General features: G+C 39.4%; 3 protein-coding genes across 19 annotated transcripts in view; all 3 read right to left on the reverse strand.

Moving 5' to 3' along the window:
* LOC121653189 (espin-like protein) overlaps nucleotides 1-4,104 on the reverse strand; it is a 29,685-nt gene extending 25,581 nt beyond the window's left edge. The window contains exons 1-2 of the mRNA XM_042006491.1: nucleotides 3,811-4,104; nucleotides 2,086-2,276 (exon numbers count right to left, since the gene is read on the reverse strand). Of these exons, the coding sequence (XP_041862425.1) occupies nucleotides 2,086-2,276; nucleotides 3,811-4,104 (485 nt within the window). The remainder of the gene's footprint in view (nucleotides 1-2,085; nucleotides 2,277-3,810) is intronic.
* Nucleotides 4,105-4,607: 503 nt separating this feature from the next.
* On the reverse strand, nucleotides 4,608-9,551 carry scly (selenocysteine lyase). 2 transcript variants are annotated; one of them, XM_042005991.1, is made up of 13 exons: nucleotides 9,410-9,551; nucleotides 8,380-8,472; nucleotides 8,178-8,287; nucleotides 7,914-8,014; nucleotides 7,659-7,836; nucleotides 7,418-7,545; nucleotides 7,180-7,335; nucleotides 6,978-7,084; nucleotides 6,799-6,835; nucleotides 5,428-5,511; nucleotides 5,152-5,251; nucleotides 4,962-5,037; nucleotides 4,608-4,877 (listed from the first exon to the last, which is right to left on the reverse strand). In XM_042005991.1, the coding sequence occupies exons 2-13, from the start codon at nucleotides 8,469-8,471 to the stop codon at nucleotides 4,724-4,726; spliced, it is 1,323 nt and encodes a 440-aa protein (XP_041861925.1). In that variant the 5' UTR covers nucleotide 8,472; nucleotides 9,410-9,551; the 3' UTR covers nucleotides 4,608-4,723. The 2 variants fall into 2 exon arrangements, with proteins under 2 accessions (XP_041861925.1, XP_041861924.1); XM_042005990.1 differs by lacking the exon at nucleotides 9,410-9,551 and adding an exon at nucleotides 9,143-9,258.
* Nucleotides 9,552-10,096: 545 nt separating this feature from the next.
* The window catches only part of kif1aa (kinesin family member 1Aa), a 53,304-nt gene continuing 48,271 nt past the window's right edge, over nucleotides 10,097-15,129 (reverse strand). For all 16 annotated transcript variants that reach the window (XM_042005989.1, XM_042005988.1, XM_042005987.1 and 13 more), the window contains 4 exons: nucleotides 14,880-15,017; nucleotides 14,605-14,797; nucleotides 12,902-13,020; nucleotides 10,097-12,817 (listed from right to left, as the gene is read on the reverse strand). In XM_042005989.1, the coding sequence (XP_041861923.1) occupies nucleotides 12,775-12,817; nucleotides 12,902-13,020; nucleotides 14,605-14,797; nucleotides 14,880-15,017 (493 nt within the window). In that variant the 3' untranslated portion in view covers nucleotides 10,097-12,774. The remainder of the gene's footprint in view (nucleotides 12,818-12,901; nucleotides 13,021-14,604; nucleotides 14,798-14,879; nucleotides 15,018-15,129) is intronic.

Here is a 15,129-nt window from a genome sequence, read left to right on the forward strand (position 1 = left end):
AGAAAAACATTTAAAATATGTATATATCTGTACTATGGGGAGATGAGGATAATTTTACAAGAGGTTCCAGCTCATAAACAATGTCCAAAATCACTGGCAGAAAAAATAAAATAAGGGAAGAAAATTAACAATGGTTTGGTGGAGATCTGCGTTCTCTGAGTGTTTATCGCATTGAATGAAATATTGGTTCATGGGAATGTCAATCATTGCATTCTGTGTTATCTATATTTTACACAATATTTAAATTTTTTGGAATCTGGGTTGTAAATGAATAAAATAACAGAGGAAACCAGCAAATTACAGCTAATTTTAATGTGGAAATTTAATATTTTTCTTACTTGTTGCACAAGACAGCAAACTGTGTTCAAGATAAATAAAAGAAATGAGCAATGCATGTATATGTGCACACCACATGACCTCACTTTAGATCTTACTTTCTAAGAACCCACAATCTTGATTTATTTGAAAAAAATAAATGAAAGTGGACCCTTTCATTTATTTACTTCTTTATTTATATTTAATTGATTCACCAAAGACCAATGCTCCTGTTTGACCTGCAGGGTTTCTTTTACATCAATGTACATCCTACACTTCGACAGCTGCAGGGCTGACATGTGATCAGCGATGTTTAGCTACTGTATGTATTATTCACAGCTTGCTGCTGGTCACGTGACAGTCTGAGCCGTGCATCATGTGAATTATAATCAGACTGTAGAAAGATTAGGAGCAGGAGGAGCCATATATCGTTGTCTGCTTCTTATAAGAGTCAGTGTTTAGCTTTATGGGATGGATACGATAGCAGATTCATTGGGGGGAGAATACAAAGTGCTTAATCTAAATAAGTTTATTTCCTTCATTTTTGCACTTAAAAGTCACTTTAACTTGGTAGTCACTGTGCTTTTTGCTTTAATTTTTAGATTAGAAAATAATCTGGCACAGTGTGTGAAGAGGTCCTCAGGTGTAACCCAAAGAAAAAAGAAGACTAATGTAGACTAATATGAGTAAGTGCAAGGCTGATCTTCATTGTATTACCAGGCTGACCTTAAAGTAGGTATTTTAGAGGGAAATCTATAGTGTGCACATACTTTTATGTTTACATGAAGAGGGATAATACAGCTAAAACCTGCCTTGTCTTGTCTGACACCAGCCACAGCTCTCTCACCTCATCAGTTTCACCTGACTGCAGACTATCACCTGCTGGGGTCACCAAGAGGTGACACAGAGCCATGAGCGCAACCGTTATATCCTTCCTCCCAAAACATTACCACCTCCAACTGCTAACTGATTCCAGATAAACACTACAGTTAATGAAAGGATCCTAAAAAAAACATTCATGATATGTGTATAATCTACCACACAACGGTTATTTTAACATTAGTAACAGTAGAATGGGAAGTAGACCCTTCAGGTATCAGACCCCTATCTGTGGAACCAGTTTCCAGTTTGGCTCCAGGAGGCAGAACCTTCAGGTACCAGACCCCTCTTTGCGGAACCAGCTTCCAGTTTGATGTAGGTTTTCTTTTCTGTTAAAGTGGAGGTTTTGCTCTCCACTGTTGCCTCGTGCAGCTCAAAATGAAGGATGGAATCTAAGAAAATATTTGCATCCTGTTGGTTTAGTTTGGATAGCTTAACTAGACAATTATATTTTATTAATTGGTTTAGATGAACACAGGTATTATTAACTGGACTAATGAGGATCATGTAATGGATTGGTTTTAATTGGATTATAACTGGACCACAAGGAACTGGATTGAATATCAGTACTTTTTTACTAAATATCTGTAAAAAAATGATTAATTCCTTAAAGATCCAGTGTGTAAGAGTTACAGCCATCTAGTGGTAATGATGGACATAGCACAGTTGTGAATGGATGGTGGCCATCAGTGGCCAAAATTCTAACAGACTTCCAGAATCTCTGAGAACTTGTAAAGATTTCTTGTAAATTCAGTGGCAATCCATCTGATAATTCTGGAGATATTCTACTGTGGATGACAAATGTCAAACTCCTTGTTGTACCAGAAAAAAAGTCAGGATTCGTGATCTGGCATCATTTAATTACAGATGAAACAATGACTCTTAACTTACCTTGGTGACCCCTGAATTAGCAGCTTTAAGCAGGTCAGGTCCCCATTGGCGGCAGCATAGTGAGCAGGTACAGCTCCACAGTTCGTCTCCACGCTGGCCTCTGCTCCGACAGAAAGCAGCCACTGAATTACCTCCACACGACCAAACCGAGCAGCCAGGTGAAGGGCCGTGGCACCAGCAGCATCCCTGTCCTGGAACCGATCACAGTCACAATTAATCTGTTTTTTTCCCCCAATCTGCTGCAGAGATTCTTATTAAGAGCACTGTTAAGACATTGTTTTGTCCAAGAGAACTCATCCATCCATGAACTAAATTTGAATCATAAGTCTGAGAAACAACAGACACATAAAGACTTTGTGTTTAAGGTGGAGGTGGTAGACACTGGGTGGTGCATGTTGGTAAATGAGGCATTTCCACACAGATCACTAAATCTGGATTCAAAACAGCTTTAGTAAAACAAACTTTTATCATCTCATATAATTATATTCAGATCCCAGTATAATCGTCCCTGGAGGCCTCCACCCCACAACACACAAGCTCCAGGTGCCACACAGATAACCCCCATGAGCCCATGTTCATGCTTTAGGGCAGTATTTCTCAATCCTGGCCCTCGGGGACCACTGCCCTGCATGTTTTAGAGGTGTCCATCTTTAACACACCTGACTCAAATGAATGGCTCGTTAGCAGGCTTGCAAAAAACTTGACAAGCAGTTCAATTAATCTGAATCAGGTGTGCTGGATTTGGAAAGAACTAAAACATGCAGGGCAGTGGTCCCTGCCGACCAGCATTGAGAAACACTGCTTTAGGGGAATCAGAGCTATCCTGAAAGCATAAAGAAGATCTACACCAAGGGTGTCAAACATATGGCCCGAGGGCCAAAACCAGCCTCCAAGGGTCCAATCTGGTCTATGGGATGAAATTAAATGAAATGTGAAAATGACATAGAAGACATTAACCACAATTGTTTTCATAAAAGTAACTGTAATCCCTAACTTTTCCATGTAAGATTGCAATTTTTTATAGTTAAATCTATTTCATTTTGAAGGCAGGAGGATAACTTGTTCTATCTTTTCTATCTCTGATTTAATAGATGTGACTTCAGTTTGCATGATGAGGTGAGTCAGTTCAGGTGGTTAATTACAGCACAAATGTGGAAATGTACACATATGTACATTTAAAATAACTAAGTTAGTTAAATCATATTGTGAAATACTGTTTTTCACTTACCTGTGATTAAATGTTTTGAGTTTGTAGAAAGATTGTAATTTCTAAGGTGTAATACAATTGTAATTAAGTAAATATTTCAAATTAAAAGTAAAAGAAGCAAAATAAAAACAAAAAGTCTTAAAATCAGTATAAATATATATAAACACAATTTAGAAAAAAATAAATTAATAAAAAATATAATTGTGCAAATGAGGCAAAATAGGCAAAAATGTTTTCTAAAAATATAATTCATTAAATGTAAACATCTTGATAATGTACTTCTTCCCACTAAAAGGTAATATAATAACCAATATATTTTGGTTATTATACTATAATCTTACTGGTTCGGCTCACTGGTGATCAAGTAGTTCTGTGTGACTGAACAACCCTGGTTTACACCATATCAGAGATATAAGTCTATTTCTTTTTGTGATCAGTGTAAAAAGGTATGACAAGATTTACCTGTACACGTGGCTTCTGTTGAAGCCACTTGAGCTTGTCAGGCAGGATAAACTTACCTCCACATTGCAGCCTCCTTTATCCACAAGCCACTGCAGCTCCTGGATGTTGCCAGTAGCCGCTGCATCATGCACCGGCGTGGCCCCGTTCAAGGCTCGAGGATCAGCTGCCATTCCCAGGTCTCCGACCAGGAACTGCAGGCTGTCCAAATGTCCACACCTGGCTGCGTGGTGGACTGGGCCTGCACCTTGAGCATCACTAATGGCTGGGGAGAGGAGACCTGAAGATGCCAGAGCTCTCAGGGCTACAAGATCCCCTTCTCGAGCTGCTTGAATGGCCCGATGAAGCACCATCCTCAGCCGCTAACGGTGGGCTACGGCAAAGCAAGCTCGCTGGAGCCCTTTGCTTCCCAGTGACATACCGTGTCCAAACCCCCCCATGATAACAAAAAAAGGCTTCATGCTCTTTTCGCCTCCTCCCGAGCCAGGAAAGTGACACCCGAACACCAGCCAGCTGGCCAGCACTGCTGCTGCTGGGGAGAGAGGAGGGGGTCAGAGCCAGCGAGATAGAAAGGTAATGAAAGACGGGTGGAGGCACAGCGCTCGTGGCCTCCTGCTTTCTCTTTGTGCTGCAGTGGCCATATGTTGGCACAAGTAGCCATGCTTCGGTAGAGACGGGGGAGCTGAGGCTGCATGGAAACTTAAGTAATGGGAGAAGTCAGAGCCAAGGCATGATGGATTACAATGAGTGTTTTCTCGGGGCTTTTTAAAAAATTAATCACAGCGGATGATTAACAGCTGACACAAACTGAGTCTAATTAACAACTCTTATTTAGAACATTTATCTGCCCACAATATCAAAGTTCTCCTCCTTTATTAATCATATTAAACATCTCATACAACATAAATATAGTGCAAGTTTAACTCTTCACATCATCTGATACAAAGAAGAACTTAGTGCAAATTAAAGCCATCAGTTCATGTCTTCCAGCAGCTGTACAGTTTCCCTCAGGTCCTCCACAACTGCATCCACATCTGCTTTAGTTGTCTCCCTCCCCACGCTCAAACGCAAAGCATTCGCAGCCACGTCTGTAGGAACGCCGCAGCTCAGGAGGATATGGGAAGGCCTGACAGACACGGAAGGGCAGAAAAGTTACGTAACCACAAACGATACGAAGAGCGGACAAAGGTGAAAAGAGCAACTCTTCTACCTGTGTCCGCGGTCTGAGTGGCAGGCAGCGCCGATGCTGGCCAGCAGCCTCCTACAGTTGGACAATACCCTCCAGCCTACAGCAGGAAAGAAATGAATCATTAAGAGGCTTTGCCATTTACAAACAGCTCTCCAGAGGTCATGAACTGGCTCCTGCTGTCTGAACAGAGACAGGAGAGCCGTGACACTACCTTGTAATGCTGGGCCCATGATGGACACGTTACATGTGTTTGGGAGGACATCAGAGCCGGGGTAATGGCTGTTGAAGCGGATCTTGTCTTTAAAGACACTCTGAGAAGGAAAACATACATGACAGCAATGACAACAATAGCAGGCAGCAACAAAATAAATGTTCAAAGCCAAGAAGCAAAAATGCCTAATAAATAAATGAGCTTTATTACACTTTGAGCTGACAACATCAGCACTAACAAAGCTCATGTGGTGTTCCTGGATTCAATCGAACTCACCTGCAGTCGTTCTTCCAGGTAAAGTGTGATACTTCGCATATGACTCTGATAATCTGAGAGATTCAAAGTCACAAGTTCTGCAGCCTAAAACACACAAACACAGAGAAACAATGCTTCACAGAAACATAACTACTCCAACCACAATAAAAAAAAATTATGAAATGTAAATAAAAACTAAATAATACAAATCTCATAAACCAAACTTTTATTTTTAATAGAAGATGAACAACATATCAGATGGTGAAACTGAGACATTTCTATCATTTCATGGAAAATATGAGCTCATTGTGAATCTGATGGCAGCAACGCATCTATAAAAATTTGGATCAGGGGAAACACAAGGCTGGAAAGTAATTAATAACAAATTAAACACCTAAAGGAACATTTGACAACTAATTAAGTTTACTAACAACAGGCCAGCAACATGACATTTCAGAGAGGCAGAGTCTCTCAGATGGAAAGATCGACAGAGGTTCATCAATCTGAGACAAATTGGGTCTTAAAATTGTAGAACCATTTCAGAAAAATGTTTCTCAACATAAAAACGCAAAGACGGAAGATCCCCCCATCTACAGTGTGTAATATCAAAAGACTCAGAGAATCAGCAGGGAATCTCTGTGCGCATGGGACAAGACTAAAGGTCACAGACTAAAGAGGAGAGGGAGCATCCAGCTTGTTATCAGTGGACAGGTGAAAAGCTGCATCTCTGATGGGATGGGGCTGCATTAGTGTCTATGGCGTGGGCAGCTTCCACATCTGTGAAGCTCCATCAATGCTCAAAAGTACATGGAGGTTTTAGAGCAACATCTGCTCCCATCCAGACGACGTCTCTTTCAGGGAAGGCCTTGCAGATTTTAGCAAGACGATGCTGAACCACATCCTGCATCCATCACAACAGCATGGCTTCACAGGAGAAGAGTCCAGCTGCTGAACTGGCCTGCCTGGAGCAGGGGTGCCCAAGTTCGGTCCTCGAGATCTACCATCCTGCAACTTTTAGATGCAGCCCTTCTCCAACACACTTGAATCAGATGTCATCTGCATGTCATTCAGCTCTGCAGAGGCCTGGTAACGAGCCAGTCATTTGATTCATGTGTGGGTTGCATCTAAAAGTTGCAGGATGGTAGATCTCGAGGACCGAACTTGGGCACCCCTGATCTGGAGCATCATAGAAGCAGAAATCCAGCAACCAAGGTCCAAGACTGTTGAGCAGCTAGAATCCTGCATCAGAAACATCACCCTAAAACTACTTTTTACAGATATGTTGCTGCTATCAGATTCAAAATGAGCTCATATTTTCCATGAAATGGTAAAATGTTTCAGGTTTATATTAGAAATGTAATAATTCATATGCAACATATTCAGGAAACATACCTTTCCCAGACCAGCAATCATTGCTGTGTTTTCAGTGCTGTAAAAGACAAAAGGAGAGAAAAAAATACCTTTCACATTTATAAATAAGGGTTTCTGGGGTTTTTGTTTTTGCCCATGTCCTATGAACTTATTTTTTTTTTAAACTTCACTGGTGGCTCTTGGGAGACAAATTTCATTACCCTGATCTGAAGTTCCTTTCCTGTCCTCCTCCAAACAGCATAGGATACAGCGGAGTTCTGGCTCCAGGACCATTCACATACAAAGCACCAATTCGAGGGGCATAAAACTAGAAAAAAATAAATATATAAAATAAAAATCTTAGTAAAAGTTTCCCTTGTTTTCAACCAATTTTAAGAGCAACCCACACAACAGAATCTTGACCTTGTGTCCAACTATGGTAAGGTAATCCACTTCCATTTCCTGAACATCCACTGGGATTTTCCCCACTGCTTGGGCAGCATCAGTGTGCAGCAGGATCCTGAGTCGCTCTTGCTGCTTGTTGAGAGATTTTATTCTTTGGCAGATCTCTTGGATTGGCTGAGCAGAGGAATGAGTTTCAGCATACATGAAGCAGTTTTATAAGATTAATTGTTTTCAAGCTCCAAGTTTCTCGTCTTACCATGATGACCCCTGTCTCATTGTTGGCCAGCATGACAGAGATGAGACAGGTGTTAGGACGCACTGCAGCAACAATATCCTCCACCTCTACACGAGCAGTCACCTTAGACACGGGCACAAATGTCACATCTACAAAACAAGTCAAATGGGATTGAATGTAAGCAAACCACTTTATATCAGCTGTTAGAGAAGGAATGACTCAGTCAGTAAAAAAATGAACAGATTAAAATGAGGTCCCTTACCAGCCTTGCCCTCCATCTGTAAGTGCTTAGCTGTGATTTTGATCGAGTCATGCTCAACATTGGAAGTAATGATGTGAGGTAGGCCTATGCATCCATTTTGTTGTCCTTCACCTTGCTCTGCAGCCTTGCAGTTCTTCCTGAAATGCTCCACGGCCGTGTGCAGCACCAGGTTATTGGCCTGAAAGATGATTTGTTCTCTATAAACCATCACTCTGATGTTGTGGCTTTTCAATACGAGAAAAGAGCTGCGCTTACCTCTGTTCCACCTGAAGTGAAGATTATGTCTTCTGCTTTACCTCCAACCATTCTTGCCACATTCTGTCTGGACTGATTAATGACAGCTTTGGCCATGGCACCTGGTAAAACAAGATGAATCATCGCAAACAATAAAAGGTGCTGTTATGATAGATAATCTGATTATCTGTTCATTCATCTAAAGTAAAGTTACATCTAATATATATTTTTTTTTATATATAAAACCATGAGCTTGATGAAATTTTGGCTTAAAATCTTCTTCACCTGCTACATAGATGCTACTAGGGTTTCCCCAGGCATCCCGAAGAGCTTCAGTAACAGCCTGAATCACCTCTGGCTCCAGTGGGGTAGTAGCATTATAATCCATGTAAATCCTGTATTATATAAACAATTCAGTCAATGCGCTTCATGCATGGTGCTGACCTGTTATGATACACAAACAAAACACCATCCAAATGGTCTTTACCTCTCTAGAGTCATGTCTGGAAAGTGATGAAGGTTGTTATCGGTAAAGGTGTGACTCATTACCAAGGGTAAGTCATCAGACTTGCTGGCCATACTACTCAGAAAAAAAAGAGAAACATAAATGAGAATCAGAACTGAGAAAACATGTTTATAAGCCACATCAAATTACGGGTTTTCAAAGCTGGTGCAGTTTCCAGTTAGCCACTTTGCTGAAGCGAAGGCACCACCAGTAACGGTAGACAATATAACTATTTAGTCATGGCCATCAATTAATATTTCTCTCTTCGTGATAACCAAGCGGTGTGTAATTACAAACCATAAGTGTGCTTGACATGACACAGATTTATTACATAGTAAATCATGGTTAGTATGTCTTTTTAAAGTATGTCCGTCATTTGTACCCGTCTACTGTGTCACTCAATGAACAGAAAGTAAAGTTATTTACTAAGCTAGCGGATAGCTTCCTGCTTCCAGCTGCGATTATGAATTACCCCAATAACGAGAAAACTCTAAGAAAACTTTCATTAAGACGACACATCTTATTCCTGGTGATATCTACGGGCTAGAGGTGTTTTTTTTTTTTTTTTTACCAGACAACGCCACATTACGGTAACCTCTGTTAGCAGCAACGAGCTGGTTTAGCTAACTCATATTTGCCAGCGTGATTACAATAAATCTTTGTAAGCCAAAGCACTTCAAACTGTGTCAGATATGCGCTTTAATGTGTGAGATAGTTAGTCTAAAGTCTTGACTTCGTTTCTGACCTTGTAAAGTGATGTGAGGACGTCCTGAGTGATTTTATTGTTGTGTATGACAATCATTAGCTAGCTAGCTTGGTTGTCTGGTGGTTGGTACGCTACTCCTCGGGGTTGCCAGGTCTTAAAGCTGCACTGTAACCGTACGTTACCCTTTATTCCATATAATATAAAAACGGTTTGTTTATTTATTTAAACTTTAATAAGATTGGTAATAATAAATAATCAACATTATTTGTTTTAGATTTACGAATGTATAAGTAGAGTTGTTTTTACCTGTTTATGAGCTGCTTGATTCAATTCTCTGGAAAAAGTAGGAAATTCGTAATGCCTGAAAAATCAGATAGTTTACTAGAGTAAGGTTTTTTAAGACAAAAGGGACATGTGGCAGGAAAATAGTCTAAAACAATTGCAGGGTAAGATGGATGAAGCAACAACTGGTTAATAAAAGTTTCATTTCCTTGTTTCACAACTTCTTCATGGCCGATTTAAAGAAACTTATTTTAGAATTGTGGAAATTTACATTTTGGAGGGCAGTTAAACTTTACTACACGATAAACGGCGTGAACACGACATTCTGGCATATTATTTATTTGTTTATTTTTTTGTTTGTTTTATTTATTTGTCAGATTAGGTGTTGCAATTATTGCAAAGAAGTTCTGAAAACAGCATATTTTTTAAGGAAATGTTAGAACTTTTATTTATTAGTTTGGTTACTTCGGCTGTAAAGAAATTAACCTTATAATGCAATTTGTATTATATTTGATAAATACAGTTTCTGAGACCTTTTGCATCACTTTATGGTAAAACCTTTGTTTAAAACCCTGGTAAATACACCAAAAAACATTTTCAATATTATTTTTTTAAACATCTTGTCAAAGCAAAACCTCTGAGGAATGTTTCCAACACATTGTTGAATCTATCACACCAAGAATCTTGGAATAAAAAGAGGAATCACTTGTGTGTAGTATAATTTCCATGTTTATTTAATATATGACAATGTGTTAAGTGTACACAAACATCTGACGCTAAACTCCAACACTCGGACACCGACTGAACTACTGCCCATTTAAGATTTCATAAATGGGTGTAACTTTATAATACAGTCTTCACAGCAATCATGTTTATATACAATGCAAAATCTTTTAAAGAAGAAAGAAACTAAATGTTTTGAAGCAAAATTAAAAAAGGTTTGATGTGGAAGCACAAAAATGTTAGATTTTACATCACAAGGGAAAAAAAGGGAAAAGTAGGTTTTGTGTGAAGGCTGCTGGAGTATGACGGTGAGGATAGATACTGATACAAGAGTGAAAGTGTGAAAGTAAAGTCATCTAGAGCGTTACTCTGTACATGATGCAATGCCATGTTCCTCCCACACAGCCATGGACATGTCCTACAACCTCCACATGGTTCCCTGATAACAACTATCCTACAATCAGTAAGGAACCAGAACGGACAAGTTAACACAATCATTGAAGCAGATTAGCTATTTTCTTATATCAATGTACATTCAGAGTGAACTTTTTGTGAGTGCACCAACAAAACTTTGGTCGGCTCAAATATGATGCATATTAAAAGGCCCAAAGGAAACAAGAGGAATGATCTCGACACACTGGAGCAGTCCCAGAAGGACTTTAGTTTTTTCCCTTTTACTTGTATTTTAAAGGAAATGAGACACAAATAAACAGTTTGAGACAATGTAATGCCCCCAGATGATGATGTGATAGCTGGATAAGATACAAAAGAAGGTCTGGTGGTAGACTTTGATCAGAACATTGACCCACTATTGTTACACACACACACACACACACACACACAAAGTTTAACACACTTAATGTTTTTTAATTTATCACAGTTACTGACAGCTGTACACACACACACACACACACACACAGAGCTGCAAAATCCTTTGATTGGATCATTTCAGTATTTCCACAACACATAAAATATTTTTAATATGCCAAATACTGTACGGAAAACACCTGCAGCACACACAGACAGGTAACACCTGGTTTTATAAGTTAATCTGCAGAAGTGTATTGTGTCATTAGACAGACTGAGCATGCTGTCTAGGCTGGCTGACCTGACGCATGCTCATCTAGCAGATTCACACCTCACAAGCTGTACCAAGAGGTTCAGATTCAGATTAATGGTCAGTTTGAGCAGAAAACAAGTTTTAAGTCTGAAAACTTACTACAGGATTAAATGTTTTCATTTAAAGTGATATTTAACAAAGAGAGCCTGAAATATGCTAACGCTCTGTGTTGTGGAAATGGATTGCCATATGATAAATATTAACTTTTTGTCAGAACATGTAAGTGATGATGAGGAGGAAAGTGATGAAATGGTCTGCAGACACTTCCAGAAACAGTATTTTAGCAGCATGGCGGATGTAGTTGGTGCAGAGGCATACTGTGCAGTATGTTTGAAAAGAGAGGCACTACATTTATCATTCAGAGAGCCAGTTTCATACTGTGTGCGGTGAACAAGAGCTTTTCTGTCTAATGTAACAACTCTAATATTCTTTAGATCATTTTAAGATCTATGTTAGCTGGATCAAAGCTTCACTATCCTAATTTCTGAATAAGTATGATTCAAGTAACGTTCAGCACAAAAATAAAAAAAAATGGCCAATGTTTGTCATCAAGTTATCATCGAATCATTTCAAAAAGGGTGACAACATGGGAACAAGGTCGTATTATTCAAACACTTAAGGAACTCATTAAAAAGTGCCGTGTGCAGACATTGCACTTTACTACCACTTTAGAAATATAAATGTCTTTGTAAATAAATATATGCAGAAATAAATAAAGCTGTTAAAAATCTAAATATATCACATTTTAAAACAAATGAAATTCAGGTAGAGAATGAGATTAATTTGGGAACATTAATGCTGTTTGATTGCTTGTCATGTAAATGATGCTCTCGGTCGTCCTATAAGTGGCTAAAATGATGACGTTCATGAGGATGTGCCGTTCCTTTGCCAGGCTAAAGTGTGTGCTAAAGTTTCTATGTGGCTTACAGCACAGAAGGCGGGTTATCTCGCCTCAGGATTAATGGATCAGAGAGAAGAAAGATGCTTTAAAGAGACATTTTGCTAACTTTTTCCTATTTTTTTGCAGTATGTACTTTCTTGCTGTATGTTAGAAACCAGTGTAGCTGTAGAGAGAAGCAGAGAAGAATCTGGATATTTTTTTCTATTTACTGATGTAGCACTGTGATCCTCACTTATATGGCAGCTTTAGTTAAAAGATATACACCACTGCATTTTTAAGAAATAAATGTATAAGGCTTGATGTGTTACTGACAACAACTACAGTACATTATTGTACAAATGTAATCTGAGATAAGGAACCTTTGCTACTCCCTCCGTTTTCTTCTGATCTTCCAGCTAAGAATTAACTCCAGTACAGTACAGTGACAGATTTTCGAGTAGTTTTCTTCACACAGAAAAGGTTCACACGGCTGCGAAGGCCTGACACGAAACGGGCGCTTTCTAGATGCTGAGGACACGAATGATGAACTGAGACAGTGCAGAGGGAGGATACGGTAGCTGTTGGTGACAGTGATGGTGGGGACGAGGCTCAGCACAAAGAGGGGGGGGTCAGTAAGTACATCTTAGTCTTTGCATTCATTTTCTCTCACATCCTCATCTGTCCGGCTCTTCTTCTCGACAGCTTTGACCTGAGAGGGAGGCGAGACAATCCATTAAATGTGACAGTTTGTGTTTAAACACACCTACAAGAGCTCTTAAAGTGACTTACTCACCTGATCGTCCCAGCAAGGAGAGGATTAAATGCATAAAGCCAGTCGTGCATCTCTTTGTCATTAGTGGCTTGAAGCAATATTCCACGATGCTCTGTACACACAGCAAATGTGTTTGGAGTCTGTTGGGAGAGATGTGAGAGCTCGTTATGGCAGGAAAAACATATGGAGGAAGAAAAGTGCCACAATAAAATACATAGATACAACAGAATAATTAATTAACCCTTAAAATTTAGCTAAATCTCCAACACCCATGAACACTATCACCTATATCATCAGCAGTTCCTCAGGAACGGTAGTGTGTAGCTCTGTGGAGTGAATTGTGATGGATATTTTACCCTTTAGGTGATCTACAGGAGTTTTCCAGGCACTTATATCCCGTCCAGGAGGTTTACAATCCAGATGCAAAATGTAGTGTTTATTGAGAGATTCCATATGGTAAATCCACAATGATCCATGATAACAGTATTATTTATCACATTCTCATCATAAAAAGATCACTATCACTACTATGTTGCTAAGAGACCTCTATGTTGACCTGGAAATGATGATGAACTCACTTCCTGTCAAACTTTCCACCAATCAGAGAGCTTAAATTGATGGTAATGTCCAATCAGGAGCAGCCAAAGATCAACCAGTCAGCAGAAAGTTCTCTGTGTGTCTCCTCTATGGCTGGAATAAAGCCAATAATATGTTTCTTATGTTGGAGTTGTTTTAGTAAAGATAGCAGGTAAATAGTAGCAGAAATAACTGGAAATAAGGAAAAAGTGTAAATATGGAAATAGTTTCTATTGTGTGTTTGTTTCAGTGCCAATATTTTTCTTCTGGAAGCCAAGACTTGAGAGAATGATGTGCAGATGAGAAAAGACTTGGTCAAAGTTCTGTTAGTATTAAATTCTGTTTTGTTGTTTTGGTTGGCCTTTAGGCTTCTATATCTATTGATACATTCATTTATATAATTTTAGCCTCATAATCTGACAACTGAGGCTGTCCTGAAAAATAATGTCTGCATGTTGACTGGAATTAAAAGGGGAAAGCTTCTACAAATGTCTCCCATCTTTAAATAAGCACTACTGAATTTTTGCAGTGATGTGTCCTCTGTCGACAGCTAATCCAGCATCAATCTTCATCCTGTCTCTCCTCTGAGATCTCTCCAGACAGTAAAAGTCAGTCTTATCTCATCTCTTGTATTATTTCTCTTTCTTGTCCTTTCTTCCTCTGATAATGTCTTCTTATGTTTCTTTGCTGAATCAGCCACGGTATGCATTCAAATGGTGTGTTTACATCCGCTTGCTAGCGTGTGAAGCGGTGCATGAAGTGAAACTCGGCTGCAATGTCACATGGCGTCCTGGATGAAAAAGTAGCAGTTTCTCAGCCTCAGGACGCGGCTCCATGCACATGATAGATGTGCCATCAAACGAGTCCCGAACTCAGAGGTTTAAGGTCAGAAAGTTACATAATGTGTGTGTGTTTTTTTTAAAAAGGTGGATCAAAAACAGAAAAAACTTTGAGTCACATTTAGGCAGTTATTAATAACTTTTATTAAATGTGTTTATTTACGATTTTAATAAATTAATGAGACATTTAAGTAGTTATTAATAAATTAATCTATTTATTTATTTACTCAGTAATATATTTATTTAATTGTGGCACGTTTCTACCTTCATGTGTAAAAAGTGTTGTGGAGGATTTTGTGGATCACTAACCTTCAGCATTGCTTGCTGATCCTCGCTGTACTCCACCTGGGCAGAAGAGAGGTTGAGAATAGCTCGCTCCACGGTGTCTCTTTCTGAGTTGTAGATGTAGACATATGGCCGACGAACAACGACATAACGTTTCACCCAGCCGTTTGTGTGCGGCTCCAGGAAATGAATGTAGCCCTTCTTTGACACGATGGGGCTGAAAAACAGAGTTTGTGGTATCAGGAATGTTGCCTTCATACCTCCAAGTGATGAAGCGGTTTAGATCAACAATGTCTGACCTGACTCTGATCTCCTGGATGTCAGGGACAAATTTGCGGGTCTGAGGCTTGGTCTCTCCATTGGTGGATTTCTTGGCCTCTGCATCTTGCTGTGTGTCAGGGCAAGGGCTGACAACACGAGATCGAGGCGTTGGTGGTCTGTGGTACAGAAAAAAAGGCTTTTGGCACCTTATAGCAACTTATTCAATTCTTCTTTCAGAGGAAACACATGATACAGGGCAGAGACTACCATGGCAACGATGGATAACAG

Source organism: Melanotaenia boesemani, chromosome 14 (genome assembly GCF_017639745.1).
Source record: "Melanotaenia boesemani isolate fMelBoe1 chromosome 14, fMelBoe1.pri, whole genome shotgun sequence".
Lineage (NCBI taxonomy): Eukaryota > Metazoa > Chordata > Actinopteri > Atheriniformes > Melanotaeniidae > Melanotaenia > Melanotaenia boesemani.